Below are 22,884 nucleotides of genomic sequence, written 5' to 3' on the forward strand. Positions count from 1 at the left end.
CTGGACTATAACTACCTAGCAAGGGGAACCCCCCCCGCCACCAGCAAACACACAAACTGGGGTCATAGCTTTAATTTGCTGACTCTTGAGACAAAGCATATTTGTTAGAGGAGGTAAGTAGACACCTGAATGTTTAGCTGCACTATCCCTCCCATGACCTATATTACACATGCAGTTCGCACAGTCTTAGGAATAAAATGTGGAAGGATCTGTACTATAAATTCAACACAACACTTTTATCTACAGAAGCCTAAATATCTCAGGAAGTTTTGATTCTGATGAAGACAATCAGTCAGTCCTTCAAGGCTGGTTTCTCACAATTACAAACCAGTCCTTGGTGTCGGATCCGTTCCGCCTAGTAAGTGTCCAGGAACTCCACAGAAAAAGAAACAAACCACATTTTTGTACACTCTTAATTCCTATTCTTCAATTTAATGTTTTATTAGTACATATTCCGACCTCAGATTTTTCACATTTAGGAAATTATACCAGAGAGGGATTAGGGAAAATTTGCTGGTTTTCTGAAGTTATGTGAAGGTTTATTCTGCTTTATATTACTTTTCATCACTGGAAAGTTCTCTGGAGACCAATTCACAAGCTATATGATGGATCTCTTCTTCTAAAGTTGCATAAGATTTAAATGTGGCCAGTGAGGTCTAACTAGCCCAGCCCTTATTTTCATCTTAGAGTTGGTAACTTTAAAAAAGGGTAAACCTAAATTTCCTATACAAAAAAAAAAAATGTACACACAATAAAACCCATCCTTAACATAATGTATAGATATAATATACTCTGCAGCACGACTTTTCTTTATTAGCTGTAGCTTTTCCTTTCAGAAATTGAAGACTTGGCTTTTCATTAAGCTGTGATGCCCTACTCTTTCCCTAGCTTAGGGATAGTCTGAAAAAGACTTAATGTGTACAAGGAGCCCCGGTGGCACAGTGGTTAGGTGCTCGGCTGCTAAGAGAAAGGCTGGTGGTTTTAACCTACCAGCGGCTCCACGGGAGAAAGATGTGGCAGTCTGCTCCCTAAAAATTACAGTTTTAGAAACCCTATGGGACAGTTCTACTTTGCCCTATAAGGTCGCTATGTGTCAGAATCAACTCAACAGCAGTGGTGGGTTATGAAATTAGATTTCCATTTACACATAATTTAAGTGTTTATAAAGCACTCAAAATAGCTTACTATGTATGACTTTTGGAAAAAAAAACGAAACTTTTAACATAAACTTTTTTTGAAAAAATAGTCTACATACATGCATACCATCAAGACAATCTGTTTGGAAAATTTCCTATGCACATGATGTAAAAATTTGTCACAATTTTATCAATACTTCCAAAGTTAAGATAATTGGGTGCCACCTAGTGTTCAATTTCTGCAACTACTAACTTTACAAATTCAAAATTGCTATTAAAACCGAGATTCTAAAAACTGCATTTTAGAGATGCCTTTTCATTGATATGTCTATGGCGGCAACACAAGATCATGAAAAGAATTACACAATATCAAAATTAGTATAAAAATAGCCACATGCTACTTAAATATGAAAAACAGATCTACTCATTTTGACTTCAAATACAGACTTCTGCCTCTTTTAAATTGTATCAAAATCTCAAGGGAGCATCTAGGTAACGGGAATATACAGAAAGACTCTGTACAGTCAACAGACTAATCAAAACTAGGGCTTAATCTGAATCCATGATGAGTATAGGGCAAGTGATTCATTCGAAATATTCATTTCCTAGAAGTGAACTAGTCAAAGCAGGGAAGACAGTACAGCATTTTTTCCTTCTTTTTTTAAACAGTAGATGTTGTGGTCTTTTATCCATGAGCTCCATTAAATCAAAAGAACAAACTGAGTTTAACATTTCATTTAAGATTAATTCAGCATTATCTGTTTTTAAACACAAATACCTTAACAACAAACCAGTCTGCTTTAACAAGCTGCAGTCATGCTAATGAAATTTTAATCTTCTACAACGAATCAGAGCCGAAATCCAAATTGTAGGACAATCCTCAGAAAAAAATGGAATGTAAATGTTGGGTTCAATTTAGATCTGAAAGTGAAAAGAGCATCAGGTCAAACAAAAAAATATTCTTAAATTATAAGGTCTAATACGTATAAGGAAACCTTGGTGCTCCTTGGAAACTATGGGGGCAGTTCTACTCTGTTCTATAGGGTCACTGTGAGTCTGAATCAACTAGATGGCACTGGGTTTGGTTTGGTTTTTTAGATACGTATAAGGAAGACATTTGCCCCCTTGGGCAATCTGGGAAACAAATCTGTTTGAAGAGGGAATTCTGGACACCAGATTTTTCTCGATCCCAGACTGCTGCAGTAAATCTTTATGATCTCCTCCTGAACGTTCTATATTATGTAGACTATTGTTTTAATTTTTTATTGTCCTTTAGATGAAGGTTTACAGAACAAACTAGTTTCTCATTAAACAGTCAGTACACACAATGTTCTGACATTGGTTAACAGCTCCATGACATGTCAACAGTCTCCCTTTTCAACCTTGGGTTCCCTATTGCCAGCTTTCCTGTTCCCTCCTGCCTCCTAGTCCCTGCCCCAGGGCTGGTGTACCCCTTTAGTCTGGTTTTGTTCTATGGGCCTGTTCAATCTTTGGCTGAAGGGTGAACCTCAAGAGTGACCTCATTACTGAGCTGAAAGGGTGCCTGGGGCCATACTCTCAGGGTTTCTCCACTCTGTCAGGCCAGCAATCTGGTCTTTCTTTTTGAGTTAGAATTTTGTTCTACATTTTTCTCCAGCTCTGTCCAGGACCCTCTATTATGATCCCTGTTAGAGCAGTCAGTGGTCGTAGCGGGGCATCATCTAGTACTGGGCTCAGTCTGGTGGAGGCCGTGGTAGATGTGGTCCATTAGTCCTTTGGACTAATCTTTCCCATGTGTCTCAGTGGAGTATCCTTGATGGTCACTCACAGGCTTTTAAAGTTCTTGGCTTTACATTTAGGTCTTTGAAACATTTTGAGCTAGTTTTTGTATATGGTATGAGGTATGGGTCCCATTCACTTTTTTGCAGATTGACATCCACTTCTGCCAGCACCATTTGTTAAAAAGACTGTCTTTTCCCCATTTGATGGACTTTGGGCACTTGAGTGATTCTTTAAAGGCTTTCAGAAGCTTTTCTCTATTTCACACATATCTAAGTTTGAAAAACATTTTTCTCCAGCTCTGCCCAGGACCAGAATATTCTTAATAAAGTTTAGCACGTCCTTCCTTCCTGCCTTCTTTTTGTGCTAGCAATTAGATTTTGTATTTTGGGACTGGGAACAGACATGGAGCATGATTTCTTCAAGGATGGGACAAGTGTGGTATGGCCAAATTCTCCTCCTCTGGGTCAGTTTGGTTATAGGCTTTAAGGGCAGAGAATAGCTGTAAACCACCTGGAGCAATGTCTCAGGGAAGAGGTAGGGTTCTCAGGTGGTTAACCACAAAACGGTCATGGTAATCAAATTCCTTTCATTGTATCATCTCTTCCCCTGCCAACCTGCTGGGCACAGGGCAAGGAAGTGTTGGCACAGATCCAGAAACTTGTGTTCTGAGGAAAACCTTAACCCTTCTGGAACCTCGGCCTATTCCCTCTGCATACGTGGTTCTGTGTTCATGCACGTGAAAAGGTTAGCTTCGTTCACCTTCTAAAGTGGCCTTCAACCCCAGTTCAGCTGTCAAAATGTCTGGATCTGCTCTTAACCAATGCATGCCAGGTTCCTGCCACAGAATATAACTGTTAACTCTAATGCCAAGTAATATTAACAGTTTAGTCATAAAGAGTCCTCTGGCTCAGGGTCTCCAAAGGGAGGTACATTGAGAAAATAACAGAATGATAACTACATTTCTCATTCCTTTTCATTTTCTATTTCTGGGTATGTTTTTAAATGTACGTAACATTACTTGAGTAGTATTTTATGTTTAACAATTCATAAGTGCATATATACAATGGTATTATGTACTCAATTTTTCTTTAACTCATGATGTGAGTATTCTAAATGGTTTGGAGATACATTAAAATATAAGATGGATTGATGGATGAATAAATAAAATGTTAATTGTAGAATCACGGTGTGGGTAGCACTTGTGATGGCCAACTTGGGCTTTGCCAAGACCAGCCTTGGTATTTCTGAAAAGCTATGGTAATTCTGTTGTACAATCTCGGTCAGGAATAACTGCTCTAAGTATTTTAACATTTCATCTTTGAATCAAAACACTCATCAATTTATTATTTCCCAATTTATGTACACACGGGGTTTCTCGACTACATTTTTATTAAAGGGGGTTTAAAAGGAGAATCTAGTGGAGAAACTCAGAGTATGGCCCCCGGACACGTCTTCTGAGGTTCACCCTTCAGCCAAAGATAGAACAGGCCCATGGAACAAAATAAGACTAAAGGGGCGCACAAGCCCTGGGACAGGGACTAGAAGGCAGGAGGAAACAGGAAAGCTGGTAATAGGGAACCCAGGGTTGAGAAGGGAGAGTGTCGACATGTCGTGGGGTTGTTAACCAATGTCATAAAGCAATGTGTGTACTAATTGATAAGAAACCAGTTTGTTTTATAAACCTTCATCTAAAGTACAAAAAAACAAACAAAAAAAAATGAGTCTAGATCAGATTTAAGAGTAACTTATCATAGCACCCCCAGTTGTTCAATAAATTTATATTGCCCAAAAAAAGGTATATTGAATTTCATTCAAATATAGTAACAGCAGAAGGGCAGTGAGGCATTTACTCTGGTGGGCAACAGTGCTTTATTTTAAGGAAGACCAATACATTTTCCTCAAAATAAACACAGCAGCTCCAAATCAAGAGTTGGCCAATAGTGTCTACCCAACAAATAAAATAACATCACCCCATTGGCAACAGGCCTCCATTTTAAAAAGCCTTTTAATGTTGTAATTCCAATACTTATCAGGCTGGTTCAAACAAGATTCTTTTTTTTTTTTAAACATACTAATGGTTCAATTAAGAGAAGGCAGGTTCTTTTGAGATTCTATATTTCTCGCAAATGGCTGCTTAATTTCTTAATAGCTACCTCTTCAGAAACTCTTAATTAAACATGTTATGATGATAGAGCGCCTAGCATTCATATTGCCAAAGCAAATATTAATCTTTTCAGGAAATGTTTAAAAAAGGATTATAAGAATTCTCAGAGTATAAACAGTTTGGCCAGCTGGCTTCTAAATAACACAGAATTTAAAGAGTGACAAGTCTTACAATACTCCCTTATTTAAGTGTTCAGTATTCTCAGACTAAAGGGAGCTAGGGCGAGAGCTGATTTTTCTGTGGATAATTCAAAAGCAAAATAGAACAATGCAGGGTTTGTCTACTTACATCATCAATGTCCTCATCATCATCTCCAATGTCATCAAACTGGATTTCATCATCATCTCCAGGACCAAATGTATCCGTTTCGTTGATTTTCGCTAAAAACACAATAATATACTCACATAATCCAGGTATTATTAAAACAAATAAGTGTCCACTGAAAGTGGGTCTGAGATCAAATGTTCAACTATAAGAGGGGATTCTTACAAGTCAAACTATAATTCAAACAAAGTTTCATGACAAGAAAAATCCTCCCAACTTCTACCTAACAACCCTACTATGCACAGCAGTATTGTTCTTCTGTTCAAAAAGACAGTTTTAAGGAGAATGCTGGAGTCACACTAATTCTGAAGCTATTACAAACTTCCAGGCACATGCTAACAACTTCTCCTGAGCTAGGAACAGCTGGTTCACTAGTCATCAGACTCATCAAATCACCAGAAAGATTTGGTCAAATTTTAGCTCTAAGCAGTAAAAGTGCACCAGGAAGCTTGAGGCCTAGTCCCAGATATATGAGCATGTCCTAGATTGGAAATGCCTAGTAAATAATCTCAGGATTTTCACGCTTAAATCATGAAAAAAAAAGTAACAGAGCCAAAACAAAAAACCAAAAAGCCTCCAAAAACTGCAAAGTAAAAAAATGTAGGCTTACAAAATAGTATGTATATGTGTAATAGTCTGTACACTACATTTCCCCTTTGATGAGGTTATGAGACTTATTTTTGTTTTATTCAAGTTTTCTGCATTACTTTTTATTTAAGGGGGGGAAGGAACGTTGGTTTAAAAAAACCTTAGGAGATACTAAGATACTAGGGTAAGATGGACTGAAACTGGCTTCTCAAAAATAAAAATCAACAGCAGCATCTAATTACTGTCTTTGCTTCATGTTTAACTTAGATGAACACGGACAGTCTTTTGATTTTTTTTTTAAATGGCATTAACAAAATTATTCCTTTGACTGCTATTATACCGAAGTCCATGGCTTATAAAGTATAACCATTCACACCAAGTGTATTAAGAACAGATTCCAGTTACTTCTATTTTACAGCATCCAGTATTATAAGGAAACCCTGGTGGCATAGTGGTTAGGTGCTATGGCTGCTAACTAAAAGGTCGGCAGTTTGAATCCACCAGGCGCTCCTTGGAAACTCTATGGGGCAGTTCAACTCAACGGCAACAGAGTTTTTTTTATTATCATAAAGTGTAGGCAGGTATACTTAAAACTAATCATGTAACCACACACACGTACAAATACGCAAAATGCTACCAAAATCCTGCATCCAAACACCAAGAGACAATTATATCACATGACAGGTTAATATAACAATTCAGACGTTACCATGCTCTGGAAGCTCGCCATATGCCTTCAGACTTCTAGCTTCATCTGCGTTGTATTTTAAAATTACATCAGCTTTGTTATCCTTAAAAATAAACAAATAACTTTTAGAACGGATTGTGCCAAAATACTGTCAGTTAGTTCATAATTTTCACAATGATTAAGAAATTAAATCTCACTGTTCTGTTAGAAATGCTTTTCCTTTTTTAGATTTTTAAGTTTTCTCCCACCCTTTAAAAAACATTCTTGGGTTTCAACCAGTAGGAAGAAGCTTGCATGCATGCGCATGACTGAATAATGATGAAGAGCTTAGTAAGAAAGATTCTTACCGATTTCACTTGAAAAAGAGCAGAACCATGCAGAACCTTGTCTTTTGAAATACAAAAATTCCCTGTGAGCATTATTTTGAAGAGTGATCAAACACTGCATTCCGAAAATTGAGACTGGTGTAACGACCCAAGGAAATTAATATACTTTTCCATCTATCAGTGGTTCTAAAGGTATGTATCAATCAGAACACTGATACATACCTCCCGTAGAGCTTTTATAGAAGATAGATAGACCTGAGGTGAAGCCCAAGAATTTGTTATTTTTAAAAACTCTATGGGTGTTTCTGATGCAAACACCCAATGGAGAACCATGGCCTTTGAATGTTCACACTTCCCCATCTGAAGAGAATCTGACTCAGTAAAGGAAGAAAAAAGGATATAAGTTGATTGCTCATAAAGCAGGTCCAAACAAAGGCAATTAAAATGATCGCAGTGATGCAAGGGCAGTGTGATTTCAGACCAAACCCCAAACCAAAAACAACTCCACTGCCACTGAGTCAATTCTGACTCATAGCGACCCTACAGGACGGAGTAGAACTGCCCCATAGGGTTTCCAAGCAGCGGCTGGTGGATGTGAAATGCTGACCTTTCGGTTAGTAGCCGAGTGCTTTAACCACTGCACTGCAGGGGTCCTGTGATTCAGACCAGCTCATTTCTGAAACTATAATGTCCATGGACATCACAGGTGCAGATCTGGGAGGCCTGGGGTGGGGCCTGAGAATCTGCATTTCTAACAAGTTTCCAGGGGACGATGACACCACAGATCTCTGGACCACCCTTCAAGTAGCAGGAGAACAGAAAGACCGTGGGAGATAAACAATCAGAAGAGTTGGGCTTGGCTGTCACTTTATACTCGGAATGTTACTTCTTTCAGAGCCTTATCTGTCAAACAGGGAGTTAATAACTTTCTCTTCTCTTGGGGTTACGGTTATTATCAAAGAAGAAAATGGTCATGAAAACGGTGTGAATTCAAAGCAGGTTATGTTATGACTTATGTTCTAAACACTAATGGTTCATCGAATTCAAGCAAGTAAACAAAAAAAATTTAAATGCAATTTTTACCTGATAGTCTCGTAGACCAACCAATATGATGTCTGAGGTATTTATCCAAACCTAGAAAGGAAAATTCACTGCACGTTATTCTTAAAAGAAAAGCAAAGGATCAAGAGCAATGTCAAATCAGTCTTCCCATAAAATATACATACTATTCACCCAACTTTGGGAGAAGTCTCTATTTAGAATTAGGAGAAAAAAACTACAGTAAGCAGCTGAGCCTGTTTTAAATTTTCTATAATCTGGAGCCCTGGTTGCACAGTGGTTAAGAGCTCGGCTGCTAACCAAAAGGTTCGCAGTTTGAATCCACCAGTAGCTCCTTGGAAACCCTACAGGGCAGCTCTACTCTGTCCTACAGATTATGAATTGACTCGACAGCAATGGGTTTGGTTTTTTTTGGGGGGGGCGGGGGCAGGGGGAATGTTAAAATATAAGACTTACTTTACCTACTTGGCAGTTTAATAATTTCAGTGTAAGATTTAATCAGTTTAGAAATCACGAGATTTTTAATCGTGAACCACCCCGACACGGTTAGTTATCTACCATATATGAGAACAGAAAATAAAGTGGTTTTATCTACCTCCTTCCTTCCATCTGTCTGCCTGCCCACCCACCTACATATACACAGCTCCACAAAACCTATTCAGTTCGGTAAAGATTACCAAACCAAATCCTTAGTTAGAAGGATTAGCAAACCAAGATGTTTAAAAATCATAAAATCAGAATTGGAAAGGACTTTTAAGCAACCTGATTAGTCTACCTGAACAGCTCTTGTGATGGTGAATTAGCCCATTCATGATCATACTCAACAAGTTTCACATGAATAAACACTTATCTAATACACTTCACATTTAAATATTTTCAATACGCTTTACTACTATTCCCACCACGCCACTCCCAAAGCAGATTCAATCAGACTTCAACTGCTAACGAAAAGGTCAGCAGTTCAAATCCACCAGCCACTCCTTGGAAACCCTATGTGGCAGTTCTACTCCGTCCTATAGGGCCGCTGTGAGTTGGAATCAACTCAAGGGCAACAAGTTTATCAGGTCTCATCAGTCTCCTTTAATCTGGAGCAGTTCCCAGCTTTTTTTTTTTCTTTCTTTCTCAACTCTAACATTTGATTAAGAGGCAGGCCATTTGTTTCACAAAACGCCCTCAATTTGGATTTGTCCACTGTTTCTCCATGAGCAGATTCAGGTTAAACAACCTGAGCAGGAATACAGCATAGGTGATACAAATGTTTTATACAATAGAATGTGTGTAAAATTATCATCGAAGATTTTGTTGTTTGACTCATCATAGGAAAATCTTGTTCCACTGAATTCTTTGGGAACTTATCTGTCATGGATTGAACTGTGCCCCCCCCCCCCCAATATCTGTCAACTCAGCTAGGCCATGATTCCCAGTATTGTGTGATTGCTACCATTTTTGTTATCTGATGTGATTTTTCCACTGTGTTGTAAATCCTGTCGGAAACCCTGGTGGTGTAGTGGTTAAGTGCTACAGCTGCTAACCAAAAGGTTGGCAGCTCAAATCCGCCAGGCGCTCCTTGGAAACTCTATGGGGCAGTTCTACTCTGTCCTATAGGGTCACTATGAGTCGGAATCGACTCAGCAGCACTGGGGTTGGTTTTTTTTTGTTGTTGTTGTAAATCCTATCTCTATGATGTGGATGAGGTGGGATTAGCGGCAGTTATGTGTAACGAGGGGAAACCCTGGTGGCGTAGTGGTTAAGTGCTACGGCTGCTAACCAAAGGGTCAGCGGTTCAAATTTGCCAGGCACTCCTTGGAAACTCTATGGGGCGGTTCTACACTGTCCTATAGGGTCACTATGAGTCAGAATCGACTCTAGGGCACTGGGTTTTGGGTATGTTAATGAAGCAGGAATCAATCTACAAGATTAGATTGTGTCTTAAACCAACCTCTTTTGAGATATAAAAGAGAAGAGAACAGAGAGACAGGGGGACCTCACACCACCAAGAAAGAAGCACCGGGAGCACAGGGCATCCTTTGGACCCAGGGCCCCTGCGCCTCAGAAGCTCCTCAACCAGGGCAAGACTGATGACAAGGACTCTCCCCCAGAGCTGACAGACAAAGCCCTCCCCTGGAGCTGGCGCCCTGAATTCACACTTCTCATCTCCTAGACTGTGAGAGAATAAACTTGTTTGTTAGAGCCATCCATTTGTAGTATTTCTGTTGTAAGCAGTACTAGATAACCAAGGAATTACCCTTGGCCCATAAAAATTGAATATAGAGACAATTTTTCCCCTCACCAATTTTATATTAAAGTAAAACAAATCTCCACACCTACCTTTTTTCTCAATTTTCCTCTGATGTGACATAACCTCTTTACACCATCAAAACACATTGCTTCTAATCGTCCATTTCCCAACATTTTGATTACCTGAGCATACTCTGCAGGGAGGGGAAGAAGAAAAGGGTATGATATTGTTCAACATTTGATAAGAGCAAAATAAAAATGACAAGTCCACACAAAACTGACAAGTGAGAACACACTGCTGTACTGGTTAGGGATAAACACATGCAGTAAAAGTATAGATAAGTAAAAAAATAAGTAAAAGTATAAATAAATGCAAATTCAGGAGAAGGATTACCTTAGGGACCAAAAGGAAGAAGAGAAATAATCTGGGAGAGACACAAAGCTGGTAATGGTTCATTTCTGAGTACTAGTGAACAGGCATTTGTTACCCTTTACATTTTATTGTGAAGAGTCCTGGTGGCTCTTGGTCAAAGCGATCGACTGCTAACTGAAAGGTTGGTGGCTCAAAACCACCAGTGGCTCTGTGGGAGAGAGATGTGGCAGTCTGCTTCCACAATGATTTACAGCCTTGGAACCCCTATGGGATCGGTACGTGTCAGAATCACCTTGATGACGGTGGGGTTTTTTTTTTTGGGGGTTTGTATATCTTATTGTACATCTATTTTGTAATAAATTTATTAAAATGTAACAATGTATAAACTGGTTTAGCCTATGGATGATGAACTGTTTTTACTGCTAAATTAGGCCAAACCGTGTGTGTGTGCCATTTTTTTAAAGGACATTACTTGAACAGCAAAAAAGGGTAAGTATTCTACCCTGAGATCCCTTTCAAAAGGTGACACATATTCTAATTTTACCCAGGGAAACCAGAGAACTCTTTGTTGTCTGCCAGTTTCTAAAGCCTTTCCCAGCTATGTGTATCTATGCCAACTCCCTCATTTAATAAACAGAAGCCTACAGAAGCCAAGTGATTTGTCCAAGGTCACAAGCTAGTTCAGGGCAAAGCCAGAACCAACACTTTATAATGCCATTTCCACAAGCTGTCTCTGCTATTACAAATATTTTAATTATCTACTAATTTTGAGCAAGTAGATTGCCTACTGTCTTCGCAACCGTACGCTCTACTTTCAGATCTCAAGGTGCCTCATCAATCTCACACATTCAGATCCAAGCCCCGTTTTGGCTATCCTTTCCCTCAGGACCTTCAGAGGCAAATCGCATATAATTTTAGTAAACTCCGCAAATAACAGTAGCTTAAACATTAATAACATCGTTGCTAAGTTAGAATATCTTAGTGATTAAAGTTCTGGTAGAATCAGAAACATGTTCCCAGGTAAAATGCCAAACTTTTAACCAAAATCTTTCTCAAAGGGTACCCAGGAAGCCACCTAACTTCACTGCCATTTGAAAAGCTCTCTGAGAAGATTATGCCTTTAGCTTGCACGTGGGCCTGTTTCTTCTGCTACTAAATGACAAAAGACATGAGGCGGGGCATCACTTCAGAGCCTTTAGATTATGGAAGTTACATGGACGACTGGCCCTCAAAAAGGACACCAGCTTATCTGTAAATATACCTGTACTAAAACCCTTTGCCTTTGAGTCGATTCTGACTCATAGCAACCCTATAGGACAGGGTAGAACTGCCCCATAGGGTTTCCAAGGAGAAGCTGGTGGATTCGAACTGCCAACCTTCTGGTTAGCAGCCGTAGATCTTAACCACTTCGCCACCAGGGTTTCCAATCCATAAATATACTGAGGCATGAATTGAAAAGGCTCAACTGAGGATCTGACATGGAGAAGTGAGTTCCTCAGACTACAGCAAGTGAGCCTAGCACATCACCTCGTGCCTCAAAGTAGCTAGTCAACATAGAGCCAGTTTCTCTTCCAAAGTGAGGGAAATATATGAAAAAGAAAACAGTGACTGCCCAAATAAAGTCAACTGCTAACAAAGACAAGAATGACTAAGGCTGAGAAACAGGAGGTTTTGAAGATACTCCCTTTTCAGTGGCTTATATGCAGCGTATGAACAAATTCATCAAAAGTTCTACTCAAAAGATAAAATAAAGATTTTTTTTGTTAAGAAGAGCTAGAAATTATTGAGACAATTAGAGAAATCTGAATATGGACTATACCCTAGGTAATATTATACATTAGCGTTTTACCTGAGCATAATTCCACTGTAGAACAGAATTATAATTCCACAATTGTACTTCAGAATATACTTGTTTTTAGGAGATACATAATGAAGTAATAAAGGAAAAGTATCATGGTGTCCGCAATCAATTTTCAAATGGTTTAGTAAAAACATTACTAATAAAGTAGATGAAGGGCTTAAGGGAGTTCACTGGACTAATACTGCAACTTTTCTGAAGGTCTGAAATTGTTCAAAATAAAAACATGGGGAAATAAAGAAAGTGCTCCAGTCAGGATTAGTTTTACTAGCTTCATGTCAATTGTTCTGTTCTGATTTTTCATATTTTATACAATAATATGCTAACAGCAAGAGAGAACTGAGGGGCCTATAAAGGCTTCACATCCAAGGTCTACTAAACACACTGTGTAACACTACCTACTACAGGTAGTCCCCAACAGTTGACGTATTCAAATCATGACCAAAACTGCTCTTATGACCGGCTGGTTTTTGGTACATCTTAGTGTTAGTAATATGTACTACATACAATGTTACAGCACAAAATTTGCTGATGTCATCAATTTCAGGTGTTCACTCACAGATGTTCAATATTATGATTTATAGATACTGCTAATAAAAGGCTATAATAATGAAAACTAAAAAAAAGAAAGAATGAGGTATTCAACTTATTTCAGAACTGACTTACAGTACAGTTATCAGAATGGAATCCTGTCCTAAGTCAGAGACTATCTGAATTAAAAAAAGGCCCACTAAGTCATGGAATTGGCAACCATGGCTCCAAAGTTTAATCCTCTCTGAACTCTACAATTCACTCTAAGTTTAAACCTGAGTGTCTATGCAAAACAAGGAAATGTCTATGTTAACAAAAAAGCCACCAGCCTTCAACATAGGCTGGGTACATCAAGAAATGATTACCAAAAGGCTTGGAGAAGTATAGGGGATGAGAAATGGAGAAGAGCAAACAGGGACAAGAGAATTACTGCCCAGGATTATGTTAGAGACTAAAATTCTGTACTTAAAAAAGAAATGTTACTAGAACCAGCCTAACTTCTGAAATGCTTACCTTGCCCATCCTCTTTGAACACCAGCTCTCTTTTTTCAGACTCATTCTCATTCTTACCTCTGCGTCTGTTTTTACCTCCTTTACCTAATGATTAAAAAAAAAAAAAAGTGAAGATATCAATCATCTGCAAACCAGTATAAAAAAAAGAAACTAAATTAAAGTAACCTGGCAAAATTCAATTATAATTAACACATACATATTGTCATCCCTCTACCCTTCTTAGAAGGAGCCCTGGTGGAGCAGTGGTTATCTGCTAACCAAAAGGTCGGCGGTTCGAACCCACCAGCCATATGCAGGAGAAAGATGTGGCGGTCTGCTTCTGTAAAGATTACAGCCTTGGAAACCCTATGGAACAGTTCTACTCTGTTCTACCGGGTCGCTATGAGTCAGAATCAACTTGAAGGCAGTGGGTTTTTGGACCCTTCTTAGAAATTCCTTTTGGGATTTTTTCCTGGCATAAAGTACATACCAAAAAAGCACACATTATATAAAAGTTGTAGAAAAACATTTCACTTCAGCATCTAGCCTTTCCAAACAAAAATGGCATCCCGTACATATTCTTCTGAACTAAAATCTTGTGTGCCTTCTGAAGCCAGCCCTTATGTAAGGAACCTGATCTAAGTTTCCAAAAGGAGCTAAGAGCGGTTGGACCAAGAACTGTGTTTTTTTTCAAACTTTCAGTAGCAGAGCACCATGAATACTGAAAGTCTCAATTTCATGGCACAAACAAGGAATAATTGTACTCACCAAAAGCACACAATATGTACGACATGTATCTAGCTGTGACCCCAACTTGGTCACCTGCTTCTGGATTTTTCTCTTGATATTTGCTACTGTTCATTCGTTTTGCCATCTGTAATATTTACCATCAGGCCAAGTGGTAAGTGCCAAAGGTTTAAGAAAATCTTATTTAAGAAACAAATTTAGACATTATTTTTTGCAAATCAGAGAGTGATATCCATTTCAGCAGCTTTGTCCCAGTTTCAAGAACCACTGGCATAGAATTCTACAACAGTGCAACCTGAGTGGGGCTAAGGGAAGATGTAACGGGATAGATTTGGCCAAGAAAGCCAATTCGGGGGAAATGCCATTTATTGTTAACTCTGGGTAGCAGGAATCAGAAGTACGGAAGGTGAGGCACGGTACAAGCATTTTTCATTATAATATATAAGTCTTGTATTATGTGACTTTTTAAACTACGTACACATACTCTGATAGAAAAAAGACTGCAATGTTATAAATGTGGGCAAGGGTACCTGACACTAGCTCTCTCAACGCTGATGGGAAGCAGTGAAATTCAAAGGGAAAACATAGGCTTTGGAATCAAATTCAAATCCTGGCTTTGCCTCTATGGAAGACTTTTTACTTAACCTAACTCTTATATAAAAAATGGAAATCATTACCACAATTATCACCTTCCTTACAGACAACAGTGAAGATTATGCAAGTAACAGACGTTTGGTGCCTAGTACAGCACCTGCCACAATCTACCAATAAACGGTGGCTAACATTAACAACGAATTGGTACCATCTTTCTAGAAAAACAAGTCAGCAATATTTATGAACGGCCTGAAAAACATGCAGATTCTTCTTCCTAATAATTTTATTTCTGGGAATATATATGGACATGTATGAGAAAACTCTATTCAAGTCAACTTAGCAAATGTTTGAATGCCTCCTAGGACCAAGTAGGTACTTTGTTAGATGCTGGAGACTGTTGGGAGAGGCAGTCCACTACGGGCCCCAAGCATCTCTGCATGTTCTTGCCACATGTGCCAGATTTCAAAGCTTATCGTCTCCTGAGCAGTTTCTGTAGATGGTCACGCAGGCAAGTAAGTAGGTCAAAGTGACCACCACCACAGGGGTGGGGACATGTGTGACTGGTGTTTGCTGATGGCTCAAGAACTGCTGGGCCCCTGACCCTGAGTTCCTCTCCTGTAATATAACCCTCTGCTGTGACAGTGTGAGTAATAAAGTCCTTTGTCTCTAACCCAGGAGTTTAATATCTTATGCCAGCATCCATGAATTATAAAAGGCTAACCTGTCAGCTTACAAGGAAGGTAAAGCTTCAGACCCTTCGCGGTTCCTGATAGTTTTAGCAATGAGGATGGGATGCTGACAGAGACATGGGTTTCTAAAAGAAGAAGGATAAGGCCCAAGGGGTTGGGTTTGTGAACATGAAAAACCCTCCCAGGATCCAGCAGCAAATGTTCTGATCCAATTTGTAAGAGAGGGAGAGAAGTAAGGGTCCCCTCATTGTTCTTTCATGTTCAGAGGCTGAGTGGAGAGAGGTAAAATTGAAACAAGCTGCCCAAATGGTGCCTTGGTTGTTGCTGACTCGCCTCCAGGTGGACATTTAAGACATGGTATCTTGACAACGGGGCAGTGAGGCAATGTGGCTGTGGTTGCTAAGCTAGTTTCCAAAGCTGAAATAAATGGTGTAAGCAGTGAAGACCTTGCTACTAGATAGAACGTGTTGGGTGGACTGAAAACTTCACAAGCTCATTTGCTTGAGCTTCAAGAGTGAGGCCACTCAAAAATGAAAGTGAATGCAAAGCCTCACCGAACAGTGCAGAGCTGGCTGCGCTCTTGGGCATGGCCTCGACCATAGTCAGGCTTGGCCAGCACCAAAGATGAAGCCCTGGGCTCAGGGGTAGCCACAGGCACTGAGCACCTGGAGGCGTAACACAGCAGCACGCACAGGAGCAGACAGAAAGGGATCCCTTGGCCCGGGTACTTGCCTAAGGCCAGGAGGGACTACTACTGACATCTGGCACCAACTCTGGAGCAAGGGGCCAAGAAAAGAAAAAGGGCGACAATTAAAGGTTTCTGCTGTGCCCAATGGGACAATTTACAGTATGATAAATTAAAAAAAAAAAAAAATTTTTTTTTTTTTTTTAATGATAGGCCAATAAGGTACCTGATGGATATTTCATGCCCTTTAGCACCCGCACGCTGCTGGCATCATCAAGAGATTGAATGGACTTCAAAAAAATCAACTCGAAAAGATTTCGGATTCCACCTCCCTCATCTCCTCCTGGTTCACACACCCTGCCTGGTAAAACAGTCTGGTCACTGAATGCAGATGTCCTCAGAAAGGCATTATCCCCACTTCACTGCCTCCTAGATAATGACTAGGTTGAAATAAGTGGAGGGGTATACAGACCTATTTTGAAAACTTGGGATCCCACCCTGATTATCTGGGGCATGATGCTTCTTTCTTTTCCCAAAGAGTGACCCCAGGCCAGCCTGGCTAGTATACCCAACTGTGTGATAGTTTAGGCAAAAGTGGACCTAAAGGGATGTGAATTTAATTCTAGGTCAGCCACCTGGATTCTCTTGTTAGACTGATGTAGTCCTAGATCATGAAGATAACAACCATTTGGGTCAGTACACTCATCACTGAGTCTCTCCTACAGAGGCCCACGGAGGCCAAGGTATGAGATATAATGGGTCTTTGTAAGTTTTATGAAAATAGCCCTGTCCCTCTCACACTTGCCAGCCTCTGGAAGAAGGTCTAAGTGTGAGCAGGAGATGATTGGGGAAAAAGGTGAAGTGACAGCTACTGGAATAGTAGGACACAGTGGTGGTGGAGGAGGAGCAATGACTCGCTACCTGGGGAGGAAACACTTTAGACCCACTAGTTTGGATTTTATGCTATAAGCAGTGGAGTCCACTAAGCAAGGTATCTGAAGTTGAAAAAGCAAGGTACAATGGGGGGTGTAATCTCTAAAATCCAGACCGTGGGGGAAGTTCTACAAGACAATCTGGTTTCTTAATTAGATAAAATGCAAAGAAAACGGGAAAACAAAAAACAACAAAACAGACAGAAGGGAAACCTAGAGATTAAAAAAGACTCAAAAGACGTATCAGCCAATCACAATATGCAAACCATACTTGGGTCCTGATTCAGACTAGCCACAAACTGATGGTGTTTGGGGGCTGGCAGATGGGTCCAAAGAGGTTCATTTACTAATCTACTTTTGTATATATTCAAAATTCTTCATGGTTTCGAGGGACGGCTAGGTCAATTGGCATATCAAAGTTTATTAAGAAAATGTTCCGCATCCCACTTTGGTGAGTGGCGTCTGGGGTCTTAAAAGCTTGCAAGTGGCCATCAAAGATGCATCAATTGGTCCCAACCCACCTGGAGCAATGGAGAATGAACACCACCAAAGACACAAGGAAAATATGAGCCCAAGAGACAGAAACAGCCACATAAAGCGGAGACTCCATCAGCCTGAGACCAGAAGAACTACATGGTGCCCCGCTACCACGAATGACCACCCTGACAGGGAACCCAACAGAGAGTCCTTGACGGAGTGGGAGTAAAGTATGGAACAGAACTCACACTTACATAAAAAAAACCAGACTTAACGGTCTCACCAAGAAGCCATGGCCCCTGAAAGCTATGTTAACTCAGAACTAAAACCACTCCTGAAGACCACTCTCCAGGCAAAGATTAGACTGGACTATAAAACATAAAATAATACTAGTGAAGTGTGCTTCTCAGTTCAAGCAGATACATGAGACCAAATGGGCGGCTCCTCTCCGGAGGCAGGATGCATCAAATGTCTCTGGAAGGACATGTAAGTAATTGGTTGCCTGTGAGAAGGAGCACTTAAGTGGCAATGGGACAGATTTAGGAAGATTTCATTTTTATACTTTTGGAAATTTGAATCATGTCAATATATTTACTACTTAAGACTTTCAAATAAAAGATACTTCAGTAAAAAGCAGGGGTGTGACATGATTCTCTGGGTGGAAGAGCAGTGAGGTCATTGTCCCTATTATAGGTAGAATGGTCCTTATTACAGGTAGAATGAAGAAGACCTAGGATAGAGCACAGGAAGAAGAGGAGGGACAAACAGGTGGAGCACTTCTGAGATAGAAACAAGACAATGTGACCAGATGTGGAGGCTAAGGGGAAGGGTGGAGAGGATGCAGAGCTTTTAACCTCTCAGGAGCTTAGTGCCAGCCTCTGTAAAATGAGGGGGTTAGAAACAGAGGATCAAAGTACCTCTAGATTCTTCCTACCAGTTAGAGTTCTAGAATTCTTTCTCACTGATGTCCTTAGAAATCTGTAATTTCCTCCTTATTCTTTATACATTAAATAATGACATTGCTGATTACTTCCTTTCTCAAACTCTCCTTTTCTGACTTTTAAAGGGCCACTTGCACTATTCTTGATCATTTCAATGTTCATCTTACATTTTAGTCCCACTATTTTACTTCCACTAAATGTTGGCCTCATACTCCTAACGGCTCATTACATTTCTATTTGAATGTGCTGTCATCTCAAACACAATTTCACTCAAAACTCAACTTAGTTTTACAAAGCTGCTCCTTAATCAACTTGTTTCTACATGGTGGCGCAGTGGTTAAGAGTTCGACTGCTAACCAAAAGGTCAGCAGTTCGAATCCACCAGGTGTTCCTTGGAAACCCTATGGGGCAGTTCTACTCTGTCTTATCGGGTCACTATGAGTTGGAATCGACTTGCTGGCAATGGGTTTATTTCTATTAGTGGCAACGTAACTAACCTTAAAGAATATAAATCTCTTAATCCGTAAACACAACATCAATCTACCTCTCAACACTTTTCTCTCACTACCTCATGCTTCAATCCAAGTAGACTTCTCACTGTTGGGGAAAACTCACCCTTGCCCTCATCTCCACCTCAGCTGCCTTTCTCTCCCTCTCCCTCCTCTGAAAGGCCCCATCAAGCCAAGCGTCTTATTTGCATATCATTTACAATTAAGCCCCACAAGCCTGTGCCTATGAAATAGGTAATATTTTTTTGTCTTTACTTCACAAGAGAAAATGGTCTTAGAAAGATAAGTGACTTATCTAAGTAAGTGAGCTCTAGGATTTGAATCAGGCAGTATGGCCCCAGTGACTATGCTCTTAACCCACTATGTAAAAATGCTACCCGTTTACTTGTCGCAATCACCCTAAGAGGTAAGAACAAAAATTACTGAGTTCACTGAAACTGAGAGAAATTAAGTAACTCATTAAGGTCAAAGTGCCAGAGAGTGAGGATGACCAGACTGAAATCTAATTTTTCTTCTACCCCCCACATCAGGGTACCTCTCCACAGCATTTTGTTCCCATTCTAGAACCTAGACCACATTGGTTGCCACTTCCAAAAGTGGGAGAAAGGCTCTAGGTGGTAGTGACAATAAGGGACTCATGGGAAGAGCCTGGAAGCAACGAAAAGTTCACAAACCCAAACAGAATAATTTCCTGACCCACCCAGATTCGTCAGTCTCCAGAAAGAGGAAAAGAGGTGTAGAGGTTGGGGAGTGGTACACAGAGGGCTTAACCCATCAGTTGTGATTCTTAAATACACAGTAACACATTCTCAGTTGTAATTCTTAAATACACAGTAACGCATTCTCAGTTGTAAATTCTTAAATACACAGTAACGCATTCTCAGCCATTCATTATATTGCCTATGCTTTTTTGTATGCCTCAAAATGTTACATACATAAAAAGATTCAGTGCTTGTCAATTTACCAGAATTAATCACACCCTGATCATCCCTTCTCTATTTTACTGAGATGTGATAGAATGTACTTTAAATTCTTTTGAAAGAGACTAGAAATGAGCATACAACAATTAAAGTAGCAGTTTATTCTAACTTTTTACCTTGCTTTCTTTCTAAAAGAACGGCTAGCTAGTACCTACATTAAATCTAAACTCCCAAATCCCCTCCTTAAACCAATCAGATGTGTTTTGGGAGAAATTCCCAGTTGATAATTCTTAAGCAAGACATGAGGCTAGTGAACTAGATATCATTTCGTGCAGATGTCCTGTCCCCTTGGAACCAAAGGGGGAACCTATAATTCACCTAAGGGTGGAGTCAACAGAGGGGAAGTGATTTAATCTGACAAATATTTATTGAGCATCTACTAAATGCTAAGTGCTAGTGATCCAATGTGACTAAGACAGACACTATTACTGTCCTTTAGAGCTTACTGAGGGAAAGAGAAGTCTCATCACTAGAAATAAAGGTGAGAATTGGATACTTATGGATGGATCCAGTTACCATCACAGAGGGAATCAGAGGTTAGAGAAGTTAGAAGAAAACTAAAAGATTTTTAAAATCTTTTTATCATCCCCAGTCTTTCCCAGAAAATATGAGCAGTTAAACCTTTGCTACAAAAAGGACCTGTGCGTTTCATTTTGGAGACAGCAAGGTGGACTGCCCCGAAGTACTCCGAGAGATAAAGTGAGTGGTTACAGATACAAAGAGGAAATGAAGCAGAACCCCTAGAGCCAGCGGTCAAGTAGAATGAAATACAAGTATGTCTATAAGCTCCTTCCTGTAAAAAAAAAATTTTTTTTTCCCTGTTCTTACTTGCACAATTTTCTGAGAGGTTATAAGGATATTAAAAATGACAGAAACACCTTACACCTATATAAAGGACAATTTCTTCAGGATTGACAGTACCAGTTTTCTGCTTTTACCTATGTTAGGCCTTCCATCTTGTAGGTTTCAAATAAACTTATTCTCAAGTCTGATAATTTGTGAACGTTTAGCCTCAGAATATAGAAAACTTAAAGGTCTTTACTCCCACCACAATGTATACCGAAGCAAAAGCAGAAAACTTGGCTACACATGTAAAAGATCTTACGAAAAAAAGAAACATGTAAAAGATCTTACGAAAAAAAGAAACATGTTAAACCCTTTTAGAAAAGAATGCGAGAGAATGAACCTAGACAGGACCCTAAAAATGCATCAAGGTTTCGCCCGCTGTTTACCAGGGAGAGAGAGCATCCTCAGGGAGAGAGAGCATCCTCAACAATACAAAACTGTTCTTAAAGTTTACCCAGGCAGAAGTACCCGATAGTGCCTGAAGTTAAGAACTGCCTCCAGGGCTTAATTAAACTCCACGCCCGGGAAGGGCAAAGGGCCTGATTTGCGAAGCCCAGCCCGCTTGGGGAGTCTCCCCACGGGTCCCTGTCGCAAGCGGGAGTCTCGCGGTCAGTCTAGCGCGAATTAGGAGCAAAAGCCCACATTCTCCTGCAGGCGGCCCTACAAAAATGGCGTCGGCTCCACCCCAGTGTGACCAAACTGGGAGGCAGGAGTAACTTTCCAGCTCTTCTTCTGAGCTCAGAGTCGCGTGCAGGGCCCCCAGGAGCGTGCGGCTGGGGCGGAAAGGCAGGAAGGTCACTGCAGCCCCGGCAACCCGCAGGCAGCGGGCAGGGCCGGGGAAACCCGGCCGAGCAGACCCGAGGTCCCGGGGCTCGGGCAGCATTACCTTTATTCTTAGGCATGGCGGTGACGGCGGCCTCGTGGCGTCTCGCACTTCTTTCCGGGTGGTGGCGGCGGCTGCGGCGGCGACTCTAGGAGGGGAGCGAGGGCTGACCAGAAGGAGCGCGCGGGACGAGGAACGCGTGGGAGGCCGGATCGTGTGCGAGAAAAAACCCCACACCGTGCTCTTCCGAGATCCGCCTGCGCTTATGTTCGGCGGCAGCAAATGGCGTCGCGGCTGCGTGCGTCACTTTTCCCCGCCTACCGCCGCAGGCTCGGCTCTCCCCGCCCCCCCCCCGCCCCCGAGCCCCACAGCGCAGGCGTGGCTGACGAACGCCTATTGTTAGAACTGATGGAGTCGCGCGACCACCAGGTTCTCAGCGGGCGGGACGAGGCGGGCGGGGGGCAAGGCTGTGAACTGAAAAGAGGTGGAGTCATAAATGGAGTGGGCGGGACCACGGGTGGTGCGTCAGAGCTAAGGGCGGATTGAGGCTCGCCTATTGCTGGCCATCTGCTGCTCTGTAACAAAACCGCGTCTCCCAGTTTGACAAGTTGCTGACTCATTAACTGGAACCTCATAGTAAGCTCAGTTTTAACACAACCCATTCTGCCATCCAGCCAGGCTTGGAGACTGAGGAAAGGGCCAGTCGCCCCATCATCCATTACCAAAGCATAATATCTGCAAGATGGTTATTATTTTGGTGGCGCGGTGGTTAAGAGCTCAGCGGCTAACTGAAGCGTCAGCAGTTCAAACCCATCTGCTGCTCCTTGGGAAAAAGATGGGGCAGCTGGCTTCTGTAAAGATTTCCACCCTGGTATACTGAAAAAGAAGAACAAAGTGGGAGGCCTCACTCTACCTGATTTTAGAACCTATTATACAGCCACAGTAGTCAAAACAGCCTGGTACAGCAACAGGTACATAGACCAATGGAACAGAATTGAGAATCCACAAATAAATCCATCCACATATGAGCAGTTGGTATTTGACGAAGGCCCCAGAACAGTTACATGGGGAAAAGACAGTCTTTTTAACAAATGGTGTTGACATAACTGGATATTCATCTGCA

General features: G+C 40.9%; 1 protein-coding gene across 2 annotated transcripts; it reads right to left on the reverse strand.

The window, feature by feature from the left end:
• Positions 1 to 399: 399 nt before the first annotated feature.
• On the reverse strand, positions 400 to 22,057 carry EIF1AX (eukaryotic translation initiation factor 1A X-linked). 2 transcript variants are annotated; one of them, XM_010595747.3, is made up of 7 exons: positions 21,825 to 22,057; positions 13,560 to 13,643; positions 10,375 to 10,478; positions 8,071 to 8,121; positions 6,683 to 6,764; positions 5,350 to 5,441; positions 400 to 2,057 (listed from the first exon to the last, which is right to left on the reverse strand). In XM_010595747.3, exons 1-7 carry the CDS (start codon positions 21,838 to 21,840, stop codon positions 2,052 to 2,054), a joined length of 435 nt encoding a protein of 144 aa, XP_010594049.1. In that variant the 5' UTR covers positions 21,841 to 22,057; the 3' UTR covers positions 400 to 2,051. The 2 variants fall into 2 exon arrangements, with proteins under 2 accessions (XP_010594049.1, XP_064134153.1); XM_064278083.1 differs by lacking the exon at positions 21,825 to 22,057 and adding an exon at positions 16,480 to 21,791.
• Between the last annotated feature and the right edge of the window lie 827 nt (positions 22,058 to 22,884).

Source organism: Loxodonta africana, chromosome X (assembly GCF_030014295.1).
Source record: "Loxodonta africana isolate mLoxAfr1 chromosome X, mLoxAfr1.hap2, whole genome shotgun sequence".
NCBI lineage: Eukaryota > Metazoa > Chordata > Mammalia > Proboscidea > Elephantidae > Loxodonta > Loxodonta africana.

Bases quoted from the DNA above. Each gene is read 5' to 3' on its own strand.
- EIF1AX (XM_010595747.3), bottom strand. The intron at 6,765-8,070 runs GTAAAAATTGCA...TTTATTTTTAAG, and splicing joins TTGGTCTACGAGACTATCAG to GATAACAAAGCTGATGTAAT. The intron at 5,442-6,682 runs GTAACGTCTGAA...TTGTGTTTTTAG, and splicing joins TGGCGAGCTTCCAGAGCATG to CGAAAATCAACGAAACGGAT.